We start from the raw sequence: 15,518 nt of genomic DNA on the forward strand, positions 1-15,518 counted from the left end.
CCGCAATGTCACAGTCATGATAAAAATTGCAGATCGCCATCATTACGAATAAAAAAAAAACAATATTAATAAAAATGCCATAAAGCTATCCCTAATTTTGTAGAGGCGATTAACTTTTGCACAAACCAATCAAAATACACTTATTTTTTTTACTGAAAATATGTAGAAGTATGCATACTGGCCTAAACTGTGAAAGAATTTTTTTTTAATATATTTTTGGGGGATATTTATTATAGCAAAAAGTGAAAAATATTGCTTTTTTTTTCAAAATTGTCACTCTTTTTTTGTTTATAGCACAAAAATAAAAACCACAGAGATAATAAAATACCACTAAAAGAAAGCCCCATTTGTGGGGAAAAAAGGACGTCAATTTTGTTTGGGTACAACGTCGCATGACAACGCAATTGTCAGTTAAAGCGACACAGTACCGTATCGCAAAAACGGGCTTGGTCAGGAAGGGGGAAAATCCTTCCCTGGGCTGAAGTGGTTAAAAACATATCTACATCTAACTTCCCTATTGATTCACGATTCTGATGCTCCCCCTTAACAGATCTTTTTTTCAGATCAGGAATTCTAAGCCCTTGTACACACGGTCGGAGATTCTGACGGAATGTGTCCTATCAGACCGTTTTGTCGGATAATCCGACTGTGTGTGGTCTCCATCGGACTGTTTCCGTCTGAGTATCCGACGGACCAAGTTTTCCAACTTGTCCGTAAAATTTTCAGACAAAATGCTCCGATCGGACATACTCTGATCATGTGTAGCCTACACCAAAGGCCAAAGTGTCATGCATGCTCAGATCAAATTCCTAGACCAAAGCTATTGGCTACTAGCCTGAACGTAGTCCCATCGTAACGAAATAACATCATCGCGTTATGTACAATCGGATTTTCCGACAACTTTGTCCGACCGTGTGTATGCAACAGTTTTGGACAAAATCCGTCGGACAAAATCCAACGGATTTGGTTGTCAGAATGTCCGACCGTATGTACAAGGGCTTAGAGTGTACACATAGGCATTTGAGACCAGGTAAGTAAACTGTGATCACTCTGTGCATTGCTTTTATTCTGCTATAGAGGTCAGTTTGAATTCATGGTAAATAAATAAAAAATTAAACACAACTTAAAGCTGAAATACAGAAAAAACAAAAAAATACTACTGTGTAGTGAGGCTGCCTAGGCACTGCAGGGGAGAAAGGCTTATTTAGTCTAGGGGGCCGCAAAAAACACTTGTACTTACCCAATCCTCTACTTCGCCTCTAAGCTCCAGTGGTTGCATGCCTTCTGACATCATTAAGACAAATGCAGAGTGCTTAGCCTTGAATTGGACGTGAGGACACCAAGGGACAGTCCACTGCCAGACCCTAGGGGAGTAGTAGTAGTGCCAACTGCTGTTGGGAGTGGAAAAACCGGGTAAGTAAAACTGTTCTTTGTGGTACCTAGACCTGAACGAGCATTTTGTCCAAGCAGTGTAGGGGCAGCCCGATATATACCCATTCTTAGGTCTCATTCATGTATTTGCATTTCAAAAAAGCATAATTTATTAAATGCATTTTTAAACAGTTACTGTTTGTATATGAAGTATACCACTAAATAAAATAGTACAGCTCTCATATGCAGTTTTTATGTGGTGTACCATCGCACTGAAATTACTGTACGTGAACGAGGCTTTAGCATTCCACAGTGTTGATAACTCCTTCATGTAAGGTATATATATTGTATTTGCACATTATTGACTTTTTAAAGGGATTCACACATATATGTCATCCTTGTTAGTATTTCGTTCATGCAAAAGGTTTTAATAACTTTCCTGTCCTATGTGCCACCAACGCCCTAATAAGGATGCATTATACTCTTGACATATAACATCTATTAAGAAAAGCCACTACTTCCCTGAATCTCTACCAGGCCACTAACATCCAGAGGAGAAGGAATTATTGATTCAGACCCCCTGCCTTATTAAAAGTAGACTTTCCATTGGTTCCCCTCAGGTGACAGGAGGTCATCAGCAGGAAAGCAGGTACTTTCTTTTTGTCTTTGGTTGGGCTCACAATGCAATCTGTGTGGGTTCATTTACTAAAGGCAAATAGGCTGTTCACTTGTCAAAGGAAGTTGTCCTTTGCAAGTGAATTTTCCCCAGAGCTCAAGTATTGCAGTGAAATTTCACATCGTAAAGAATACCCTATCTTATGCAAGGAAAATAAAAATGTTGGTACATAATTGGAAGACGAAAGTCATCAGAGCTTCACCTTATTCATTAAGCTTTGAGAACAATTCCCTTGCAAAAGTAGGACTTATCTTGAAAGGTGAACAATCAGTAGTAAGCAGGTAAGTAGTCCTTTTAACCATTTTTAAAATTTTTACTAACATGTCAGATGTATCACTAGTGGAGCCAGTTTTTAACTTCTTCATATCTGTACTGATATGTTAATTGGCTTACACCCAGAACTAGTCTTAGTGTTTATGGTAGGGGCAGTAAATGGTGACAGGGAATAATATAAATGGTTCCATGTACCCTGTACAGGCCTGTGTACTTTTGGGCATTTTTTAAATATGATAAATAAATACAATGATTCTATAGCTGGGAAACTCATAAAGTAAATCTTACCAAATTAAATTTTGGTTTCCACCAATCACCTGACATAGCAACTAGCCTGGAGCAACAGGCATTACAGGAAAAGTAACATAAATGTCAAATACTTAAAGCCCAAGTCCAGGATATTTGCAGTCCTCTCTGTCTCCTCAAACGAATCGCTGGTATGGTAAAAAAAAAATATCTAAATGCCCGTTTTACTTACCTGAAACCATGGTCACATTATGACCCTTCTCTCTACTTCTCTTAACTTCCTAGGTCCCTTCTTTCAGTGTCAGCATCACTATCTGCGGGATGTGGACATCTCCTATTTGTGCAGGCAAAACTTCCAGTGCCCAGGTCTTCTCTTATAGGTTCCAGAGGTAGGAAAACTCATAGGGGCAGTGAGGGGACCAGTGCCAATAAGATAATTAAAAGGAAAAATGTCTGGTCCCCAGGGCAGGAGATTAGCTTGGCCCATTTAGGAAACTATGACTTTGATCCATTACACTCTGGAATGGCTTAGCAAGAGATGTTTGGGATCCAGACTCAAGTCAAGTAAGGTAGTTGAAGCAGAATGCACTTTTTCATTTTTTTCTCTGCTATTGGGCTTTAATATTCTCTGAAAAGTACCTCTGTGACAAGCTTTAATCATTGCATTGATAATAGTTCTATTTAAAGTAAAACTAGACCCAACATGACAAATGTAATATTTTGCAGCTTACAAGTCATTAAATGTGGTGGCTGGATTCATTATTTTCTGCAAATGCAAAAAAAAAAAAAATAACTGTTGACCATGTTAGAAACCTTGTGTCCTTGTAACTTCCGGTGGACTGGACTGAAACCTTAAACAATGCTATAATCTTATCAACTTTTTCATCTCGCTCTCCAGAACTGCAAAAAAACTCCTCTCTCTGTACTGGAGATCTGGCAATAGAGGAGGTTTTTGTAGTCCAAATCAGAAAAGCAGCCTAGGTGCTTCCATAGATACAATGCAGTGAGTGAGCAATGTCATCCTAGACTGAGAAAAGAACCCTCATATTGAGGCCACCACACCTAAGGACTGGTAAACAGCAATACGTTGTTTTGGGGTTTAGATATGCTTCCAGTTTCACATTTGGTTGTATAATAAAACATGTATCTTACATTAGAATATTATTATGTAGCACACTAAAGCAATACTCTTTTTTTTACATTTAGTTTAGTTTTTATGTATTGTAAGATAACAGTTTGTTGCTGGCAGTTTATTGACCAATGACATAATTTTCATTCTACTCTATGTTCACTTCAAATATTCAATAAGGTCTAGGGGGAAAGAAAAAAAATATATAACAATTTCCACTGGACTGGATTGGGTAATTGAAAGTGTACACATGCTAGGGTGAAAACAACTTCTTTAGAAAATCTTCAACTACACTCCTGTGGATCAGAATGTTGCACTCCAGGGTTTGAAGAGACCTGTATCATTTAGAAATTGCAGATCCCAGTGTCCTCCAGTGGAGGGGAGGGGTCCTCTTGTGTTTGGGTGGCATGGATTTTACCAGACCTGGCACCACATGATTGACAGAGTGTTCAACTGTTTGAGACCTGAGAGTGGATTGTGTGGGGTCAGAAGCTATTGAAGGAAATTCTCTTCAGCCTCGGGGAACTGAATATTGCTTAAGACAATGGGGAGATGGAGACATGGGGCCTGATTTACTAAAGCTTAACTCACACTGACGAAGATCACTCTCCCTTGCCAGCAAAATGATGTTTTCTTATTTGTACCTCCCTTAACATGTGCATTTGCAGGGCTGAACTTATCCATGTTTTATGGGCAATCTCTGAAATGATTTAGTCAAAAAAAAAACATTTAACGTATGGTATCATCTGAAAATTTTCCAGCACAACACATATATTTGAAATTATATTATATACAAGTTAGCAATAAAATATAAAATACACATGGTGAATAAATACATGAACATTATTCTATATTAAATATACGTTTTCTTCTTTTTTTAATAACTGAAAATAATAATAGCATTAGTCAGTATTAACCATCAAAAAAAATCAGATTGCTATCGTTACCTATTTTATTTTATTAGCATGTCTGCTGCCTGCTTTCTCAAGTTTTATTTTTTATTTTTTATTTTTTTTACACTGTTCAGGTTTTTATTCACTGACCACTCACTATTCATAAAAGGTGAACTTTTCAAAAGCTTCCTCCAAAAAAATGCCTGCTAGCAATGGTCAGGTGCAAACATAGGAGCACACACATATTTCCATGTTCATGAAATAATAAGGTTGGCACACATGTAAACAACTGTGATGTGGGACACAGAAAATGCTCAGGTTATTTGAATAATATGAACATATTAGCATGGACATGCATAGGGTTAGAACATGAAATCATGCATATAACAGACATGAAGCCACATATTAATAAAGCAGTGAATGTGACTTTCACTAAACATTCACATATCCAATAAAACAACTATACCAGTGTTTGTTGAATGTCAGAATAATTGGTGTAAAAATATGAGTATCCAATTTAATACTTAATATTTTATTGTTGAAAACATTAATTCCATTAAACAAATGCTGCAAATGAAGTTATATTCTTTGAAATTATAATAGAATATAACTTAAATATATTGCTTCATGATCAATTTTTTTATTTTAAATAAGAGTGTCATCAAATTTCCGATACATATTTCATTTCTTTAAAATGCTCTCATATAGCTATTATTGATACATATAATAATAGCTATATGAGAGAATTTTAAAGAAATGCAACATTTTACAAAAATATTTGCTGTAAATAAAATAATAACAGAGATGAATTAAAATGAGAAACCCAGTATTTATTTCACCCATTACAGTGTCACATTTCTAAGATTAAACAAAGAGTAGCAATGGGGAAAGATCAACATTAAAATTATATTTAAAAAAATATTAAAACAATGATGTAATCATTAGATATCTGCTTACCTGTGTTTTTTAAGGGATGTACACCCAGTAAAAAAAAAAGCAACTTAAAAATTGGGATGTGTATTGGATTTAATGGGTTCACAGAGGGATAATCTCATATAGGTGTGGATAATCCCATGCATTTCTGACATAAATGCACACACATTGTGTAGAATTACAGCAAAGGTGTTGTAGCATTTCCAGAGACTGAGGGCTCAGAGACCAAACTTTTGACCTTTATCAATCAGGCCTGTTTATTTCTTCCCTGCATTGACAGGCTTAGCAATCAAAACTCACTGTTTGATATTTCTACCTGTTGTCTTCAGAATAGACAACCTGAAAATAAATGTACAACCACAATCTATTGTTTTTATCTTTAAAAAATGAATCTATATAAAGATTAATAATTTAACATCCATTAATGCAAATCACTCTTCCTTTTAAATATCCCTTAATTTGTGTTAATATTTTCAAAATGTTGATAATATTTGTTCCTCCCATTGTCCATGTGTTTAAAACAGAAATTCAAATATCATCTACATGTAAGACACACAGTATCTAATAGTATGAAATGCTGTTTGCTTAATTATTAAAGCTTAATTGCTATTTGCAATCTTTGAGTAAATAAGCACTATTATATACAGGCATACCCCACTTTTAAGTACACAATGGGGTTTATTTACTAAAGCTGGAAAGTACAAAATCAGGCTCTGTGTACTACTAAAATAAGCATTATTATATACAAAAAAAAAAGTGTATTTATCTAAATTAAGAAAAAACAAAATGCCATTTGCAATGTTTAAATAATTAAGCATTATTATTCATGACTTTCAACATTTCCAAATCTCAAAATTCAAAAACCTAAAGTTCCTTTAGCTAAATAAAAAAAAAAAAAAATTCACGATGTTATAAAACTATGAATTGCAATATTTATTTTTAATATGCGGATGAGATATTTGATCAGTATAGCAATATACAATTATACAATATTATATTGTAAAATAATACAATGCAGTATTTAATTTTAACTTTTTATTACATAGCAAATAACATCCATCTGCAATGCCTAATTAAGTTGCACTAATTAGCTTTCAATAAGGTATTTCTCAATAATGAGCCTATCTGTGTTGTGTTCTTTTCTACTTACCAATATCCTATGCTTGGAAGGGCCAATCAGCAGCCAGACATCCAGGCTCCAGCAGTACGAGGGGCACAATTCATCCTTCTCTATTGTGGAGGCAACTTTCCGCTTTCATAGAACAAAGTGTTATTATGATGCAATGTCATTTTCTCTGGGTAGAAAAATCCTTTTTTTATCTGTTTGTCCTTATTGGTATGAATTAACATGAATTCAAATGATTACGTTTATTATTCCATTTAGTTAAAAACAAGTAATCGTGTAAGCAAGTTCAAAGGCGATTGGGGGAAGGCATACACTGTTCTATCCAGGTTATTGTCGGAAAATAAAGCATATGTATGTAGCTCAGTACAAAGATCAGTACAATGTGTTTCTATATAGGATGAGCACACACTAGAAATATATGGAGGTGTATTGCTGGGGAGATGAGTTGTGTTCATGTGTCATATAGAAGAGAAATAAATCCTTCCATGGCTGCACCGATGACCGCAGTGTGTGTGCTATGTAGGACCTCCACAGTCCCAGCCTGTCCCTTCCTCCCAGACTTCTCCTTAGTATTTCAAGTACTTGGATGTGAGCTGTGCAGCCTGAGCACGCTGCTATGAGAGTCCCTCACACAGAGAAATCCCAAGGACTCCTATGTGCATCATTACATGAAGGACCAGAGAGGCTGCTGAGGTTACCCACTACAACAGCACTGCCATACCCATTCACTATCTCCTCCTGGGCCACAGACCATCATGTGTGCACTCAGCACACACACACTGCATCGCCTTCTTCATAGAGAAAAACACTTCTAGAAAATGTAGAGAGACATGTGTGAACTACAACAGATAGATCGAAAGAAAGAAAGAAAGCGAGAGAGAGAGAAAGAAAGAGAAAGAAAAAAAAAAGGAAGAAAGAAAGAAAGAAAGAAAGAAAGAAAGAAAGAAAGAAAGAAAGAAAGAAAGAAAAAAAAACGACCTATAGATAAATGTACATGCAGAGAGGGGGGGGGGTTGTACAGTATATATATATATATATATATATATATATATATATATATATATATATATATATATATACATTACCTGAATACAGATTAGATGGGTGTACACATACATAGAAGAGAGACAAAAAGAAAGAAAGAAAGGAAGGAAGAACGACATATAGATAAATGTACATGCAGAGAGAGGTGTATATATATATAGATATATAGATAGGTGTACACATACATACAAGAGAGACAAAAATAATAAAAAGTAGGGAAAGAAAGAAAGAAAGAAAGAACGATATATAGATAAATGTACATACAGAGAGAGAGAGAGGGGGCTATATATATATATATATATATATATATATATATATATATATATATATATATATATAGAGTACCTGAATACATATTAGATGGATGTACACATACATACAACAAGAGAGACAAACATAATAACAAGCAGGGAAAGAAAGAAACATGTACATATAAGGAGAGGGAGAGAGAGACCTAAATACAGATTAATAGATGGATATATACATACAACAAGAGAAATTATAAAAAGTAGATAGGTAGATAGAGAGATACATAGACACAGACTGATAGATAGATAAAAAGACATGTTGATATATATATGTGTGTGTGTGTACAGGGAAAATAAATAGATGAACAAATATATGGAGAGATAGATAGATAGATAGATAGATAGATAGATAGATAGATAGATAGATAGATAGATAGATAGATAGATAGATAGATAGATAGATAGATAGATGGATAGATGGATAGGTGGATAGGTGGATAGATGGATAGGTGGATAGGTGGATAGATAGATAGATAGATAGATAGATAGATAGATAGATAGATAGATAGATAGATAGATAGATAGATAGATAGATAGATAGATAGATAGATAGATAGATAGATATTATAGACACATACCAGCTACCAGGATGTTATATATAAGAAAGATATAGATAGATAGATAGATAGATAGATAGATAGATAGATAGATAGATAGATAGATAGATAGATAGATAGATAGATAGATAGATAGATAGATAGATAGATAGATAGATAGATAGATTCGTTCGGCTGACAGAGCTGGAGGGAAGTGAGATGGGGTAGTACAATGGAATCTTGTATAGCAGACATGCCAGCAGTGACAATGGCAGTGTTCATCTCCTAATATCAGTTACATTGCAGTCTTCCCTATGACTGCTCACATCGTCACATGTGTTCTGTTACTAATGTCGCTACATGTAAAGCAGTGGAGCTTCCATTGGGCTCTTACATGAAGGAATTGTACCAAGTGATTGTTGTGGAGGGATGGGTGCAGACCAGGGACATAATACAAGTGGAGGAGGAAAGCGAGGTATAGGCAGGACAGCCTAAAAGTGAGAGCCATGAAAGCTCCCAGCTTCAATAGCATATTGTATAGATTGTGGATGTGTGTACGTATATATGGAAAAGAATGCGGTACCCAGGGGCTCCAGTTCCGACACCTGATTGATGGCATAGGAGTAGAAGAGGGCTTGTTCGGCTTCATCTCACCTCTTGCACAATCAATCGTAGGGTTGTACTTGAGGGATGTTAACAGCAGTATGGGGAGAACACAGCTCTCTCTCCTAAGCGCTGCCTTGCCTACTGAACAAGAGCTCCCCAATTGAAGCAAAATGATCCTCATGTACTAATATGAAGCACGACCACAAAGCAGCCGGCCATTTATACCAGCACTTTAGACAAAGATATTTAGTTATTCCAGGGTAGCAAGAGCACTTTTGCATTTTTAAGTATGAGCAAGCATGGTATAAACACATTTACAAGAGCAATTACTAAATACTTCTAAAATGCTCTAAAGTCATTGGGTTAACCGCACCACCTCTGCCGTGCAGCTCTTAATATAAGATTTTATTAGATTACTTCCAGGGAGGTGACCTAGCCAAAGATCTCCTCTTCCAGCATGTCTCATACTTCTCATTACATCCACACAGACGAGGTGGGAGACAGAGAGAGACACATAGATAGATAGATAGATAGATAGATAGATAGATAGATAGATAGATAGATAGATAGATAGATAGATAGATAGATAGAAACATAGATAGATAGATAGATAGATAGATAGATAGATAGATAGATAGATCGATAGATAGATAGATAGATAATGGATAAGTTGATAGAAAGGTACATATATATATATATATATATATATATATATATATATATATATATATATATATATATATATATATATATATATATATATATATATATATATTTATACACACACATATATATATATAGAGAGAGAGAGAGAGAGAGAGAGAGAGAGAGATAGATAGATATATATTGTAAATGTTGTATGAATACAGTAATAGAAGAATAAACAGAGATGTTAGATATATAATTCAATGTTATCAGATAGTGAGATTGATAAATACATAAATAGACAGTAGATAGCTACAAGACAAATGGATTGATATTTACTATAGGTTACAAATAACCTAATGTACAAATGCTTAAACAAATATTAACAAAAAATACTTATTTAGCTCTATTAATATTATGGTTTAGAAAGTAAATAATGCAATTGCTACAAATTTACTGGAAATGTGAAATATGTTTTCTCTTATATATGTATAATAAAAATCTAAATTATAATATATTTATGCTTTTATAATTAATATTAAACATAAACATTTGAGCCCAATTAATGAACATGGTAATGTTAATTACTATTAATTAACATAGCGAGATGGATATATAGATAGATAGAAAATAGATATTTTATATCTATATCTAAATATTTAGATACATATTATTTATATATGTATACCTATATATTGTAGATATGATAGGTATGAAGGTATATGATAGATAGATAGATAGATAGATAGATAGATAGATAGATAGATAGATAGATAGATAGATAGATAGATAGATCGATAGACAGACAGACAGACAGACAGACAGACAGACAGACAGACAGACAGATAGATAGATAGATAGATAGATAGATAGATAGATAGATAGATAGATAGATAGATAGATAGATAGATAGATAGATAGATAGTACAAAGCTATAGACGCTAATAGATAGATACAATATATGGATAGATGCGATATATAGCTAGATAGATAGATAGCTAGCTAGCTAGCTAGCTAGCTAGATAGATAGATAGATAGATAGATAGACAGGTGATACAAATAGTCATGTAGATAGATATAGAAGTATGATTTGATTTATCAGCCAGTAAAGTATCCATATTATGGGTGATATGGTTGGATCAGGCCGGTGTAAGGTGTTTGCAGTGTGATCAGCATGTAAGCTAATTAGCAGCGCTCGGTGCGGCTCCATTGTCTGGCGTTCAGCGCTGGCCCCGCCTCTGCTGCCTAAAACCTGGCGCCTGGCTAAAACAAACGCAAAGAAAGCTCTGAGCTCCACTCAGCCCAATTAAGGCGGACTTCAGCCGCTCTCTTACGTGTACACCCAACAAGATCGGCGTTAAGGCAACACCAGAATATTTGGCGAGAAAAAAAAAAAAAGAGGAGAGAGGGAGAGTTTTTTTTTTCTCCCAGTCTCAGAAACATGTCGATGAGTCCCAAGCATACTACTCCCTTCTCAGTGTCTGACATATTGAGTCCTCTGGAGGAGAGCTACAAGAAGGTGGCTATGGAGGGCACTGGCTTAGGGGCTCCCCTGGCTGCCTACAGACAATCTCAGGTGTCTCAGCCTACTATGCAGCAGCATGCTATGGGCCACAATGGAGCAGTGAGTGCAGCCTACCACATGACAGCGGCAGGGGTCCCCCAGTTATCCCACACCACCATGGGGAGCTACTGCAATGGCAACCTGGGCAACCTGGGCAATATGAGCGAGCTGCCACCCTACCAGGAGACCATGAGGAATGGTTCGGCTACTGGATGGTATGGGACCAACCCAGACCCCAGGTTTTCTACAAGTAAGTGCAAACTCTTCTCTATGGCTGGGAGGGAGAAAAAAAAAAAAAAAAAAAAAAATATATATATATATATATATATATATATATATATATATATATATATATATATATATATATATATATATATCATTTTCATACTGTCTACGGGTAATTGTTATAAATGCAATATTTCTTCTAGCAATTGTAGTATCAGTACATGTGTAACTTGGTGTGATAAGTACAGGGGGACGATGAATAGACAGACACTCGATCACTACCGACATCGCATAAGATGATCTGTGCAGTCAGACCTAGACCTATAGTCCCCATTTCATATACACATATGGGCTTAATATACAGATCTAACTTTCTGTCCCTTTATGTGTTTTCTTAAATATATCGATTTTTTTTTTTTTCTTTCTTTCTTTTTTTTTTTTCTTTCTTTCCAAAGTTCCAAGCAAACCGTTTTATATTATACATTATACCTTTATATTATATATTAGCTCTAGATCAATACTTACATATATATATATAATAGAAATCTCAGTCAAGTTAGATCTTTACGTCTCCTTTTAGTTCTCCATCTAGCGATTTATCATCTACCTGTCAATGTTCTTTCTTTCTTTCTTTCTTTCTTTCTTTCTTTCTTTCTTTCTTTCTTTCTTTCTTTCTTTCTTTCTTTCTTTCTTTCCTTTCTTCCTTTCTCTCTTTCTTTCTTGTAATCTAGCTATCTAGCTACCTGTGATCTATCGATAAATCTTTCTAGCTCTCTAGCGATTTACCATCTACCTATAGGTGTTCTTTCTTTCTTTCTTTCTGTCTTTCTTTCTTTCTGTCTTTCTTTCTTTCTTTCTTTCTTTCTTTCTTTCTTTCGTTCCAAGCCAACCTTTTTATATTATATTATTATATATTGTTATACATTAGCATAGATTAAATGTATGTATATATATATATATATATATATATATATATATATATATATATATATATAACCATCTCAGTCAAGTTCTTTCTTTCTTTCTTTCTTTCTTTCTTTCTTTCTTTCTTTCTTTCTTTCTTTCTTCCTCTCCTTCCTCTTCTCTCTTCCTTATAATCTAGTTTTCTAACTACCTGTCATCTATCAATAAATCTTTCTATCTCTCTAGCGATTTATCATCTACCTATAGGTGTTATTTTTTTGTTCCTCTTTTTTTTCTTTCCCTCCAAGCCAATATTTTTATATTATACATTAGCTCTAGATAAATATATATATACATATAAAATAAACATCTCAGTCAAGTTTTTATTGCTGTCTGGATCTTTCTTTCTTTCCTATTATTTGCTATCACTTTTACTGATCCATAAGTTATATCTTTCTTTCTGTCTCTCTCTCTCTCGCTCTCTTTATATATATATATATATATATATATATATATATATATATATATATATATATATATATGTACCTTTCTATCAACTTATCCATTATCTATCTATCTATCTATCTATCTATCTATCTATCTATCTATCTATCTATCTATCTATCTATCTATCTATCTATCTATCTATCTATCTATCTATGTTTCTATCTATCTATCTATCTATCTATCTATCTATCTATGTGTCTCTCTCTGTCAAATCAAATCATACTTCTATATCTATCTACATTACTATTTGTATCACCTGTCTGATATCTATCTATCTATCTATCTATCTATCTATCTATCTATCTATCTATCTATCTATCTATCTATCTATCTATCTATCTCTCTATCTTTCCTTCATTTCCTATCCATATGTTACCCCCTGTCTGATATCTATCTATCTATCTATCTATCTATCTATCTATCTATCTATTTATCTATCCATCTGTTCTTATGAGTTGTCCTGTCTTCTTCTTGCAGTATCCCGTTTCATGGGTCCCTCCAATGGGATGAATATGGGAGGTCTGGGTAACATGGGCTCCCTGGGAGATGTGGGGAAGAGCATGGCCCCATTGCAGAGCACCCCCAGGAGGAAGCGCCGGGTCCTGTTCTCCCAGGCCCAGGTCTACGAGCTGGAGAGACGGTTCAAGCAGCAGAAGTACCTGTCGGCCCCAGAGAGGGAACACTTGGCCAGTATGATCCACCTCACCCCAACTCAGGTGAAGATCTGGTTCCAGAATCACCGTTACAAGATGAAGAGACAAGCCAAGGACAAGGCAGCCCAGCAACAGATGCAGCAGGACAACAGTTCATGTCAGCAGCAACAGTCCCCAAGACGGGTGGCAGTCCCAGTGTTGGTGAAGGACGGGAAACCATGCCAGGCTGGCTCTAATACCCCCACAGCTGCCCTTCAGAGCCACCAGCAACAGGCAGCCCTCACAGTAGCCACCAACAGCTTGGGGCAGCATCAAAGTCACCAGACAAACAGTGCAGGTCATTCTCCAGACATGGGTCAGCATTCCAACAGCCCATCCAACCTTCAAAGCCAGGTCACCAACTTGTCCCACTTAAACTCTTCCAGTTCTGACTATGGCACAGCCATGTCCTGCTCCACCTTACTATATGGTAGGACATGGTGAAAGAAACCAGCCTCAGTCCCTCTGCCCCCAAACAACCCTCCTCATCTCTTCAAAAAATGGCAAAAAAAAGAAAAGAAAAAAACTGCAGTACTTTGGGGGGCCGGATTTATAAGAGGGTTTCACTGAGCAATCCAAAAAGAGAAGGGGAAGGATAGAGATAGTTATTAAACTGGATGGCTGGTACTCAAAACGTCAAATGGAGAGAAGGATTGGACTTCAAATACTTTTTCTATGACCATCACCTGCCTGTACATAGGGCTATGCTAAAAGCTTGGGGACGATTCCTAACCCCACAATGACAATACCGTACCCTTCCACTAAAAAAAGGGACAGCGGTTGTATGTTATTTTTTAAGTTCGATGTGAAATTGTAATCTTCTCTTTGTTGGACTTGGCATATTTAGTTTTTAGTATTCTGTACATTTTTGGTTGTAAAGAAAAAAAAAATTTCAAGGCAATCAAGATTTTTTAATAGAAATTCAACTATGGATGTTCATTATTTGAGAGCAATTTGTAAACTGGCCCCTCGTCATAATATTGGATGCTGTATCTTGCCTAGATATCTGGCTTCGATATAGATTATAACAAAACAAATCGAATAAATTATTCACATTTGAATGAAGCGGGTTTTTTCTTCTTTAACACAAATGCAAAAATAATGGAAAATGGGAAATTGTGTATTAAAAATCAGTTAATTAATGGGTTTTAGGTCAAAGCCATTGACTTTAATATTTTAATTGCTGGTGCTTTCACATACAAAAAACAAAAAAAAAAAAAAGTAATATAGAAGATATGTAGAATTAAATTGCTGTTGTTGGCATAATTCCCGTATGAAATTTTTGGCAACTGGCATATCACTTTTCAGACCTTTCTGAATCTAATTTGTCAATTAATGAGGCACATTGAAACTTATGAATTATTGAAGATCGTTAAATTGTACTTCTTAATTTATATATATTTTTTTTCTATTTCAGTGCTTTGATTTGGGAAAATTTTTTATGCTAGACAGAAGAAATTAACTGACCTATCCTATAGATGACATACGCATAGAAATAGATAATATAGGGTGTTTGTATGTGTATATATATATATATATATATATATATATATATATATATATATATATATATATGTGTGTGTGTGTGTGTGTGATTCTTGATATGTGTTGTGTTTGATATATGTTCTTGATATATTTAATATTCACTTAAAAAAAGAAGAGAGCTTTACTATTTATTTTAAGCATGATTTATGGAATTAACTGTGATATTTCTAATCTATTCACTTCTGTTCTCCGAGACAAATAACATAACTGTCTCATCTTTAGGTATTTGTGTGATGAACTGTAAAATTAAAATAAGAAGATTTGCTAGTAGTTAAAAACAACTTAAAAAACAAACA

The 15,518-nt window shown here is 34.9% G+C and overlaps 1 protein-coding gene across 1 annotated transcript; it reads left to right on the forward strand.

Moving 5' to 3' along the window:
- The first annotated feature begins 10,889 nt into the window (after nt 1-10,889).
- NKX2-1 (NK2 homeobox 1) lies at nt 10,890-14,738 on the forward strand. Its single transcript, XM_077464687.1, has 2 exons — nt 10,890-11,600; nt 13,463-14,738. Exons 1-2 carry the CDS (start codon nt 11,228-11,230, stop codon nt 14,119-14,121), a joined length of 1,032 nt encoding a protein of 343 aa, XP_077320813.1. The 5' UTR covers nt 10,890-11,227; the 3' UTR covers nt 14,122-14,738.
- Nucleotides 14,739-15,518: the final 780 nt, after the last annotated feature.

This window comes from Lithobates pipiens, unplaced genomic scaffold, assembly GCF_037356315.1.
Source record: "Lithobates pipiens isolate NorthernLeopardFrog02 unplaced genomic scaffold, aLitPip1_a1.2 Scaffold_30, whole genome shotgun sequence".
Classification (NCBI taxonomy): Eukaryota; Metazoa; Chordata; class Amphibia; order Anura; family Ranidae; genus Lithobates; species Lithobates pipiens.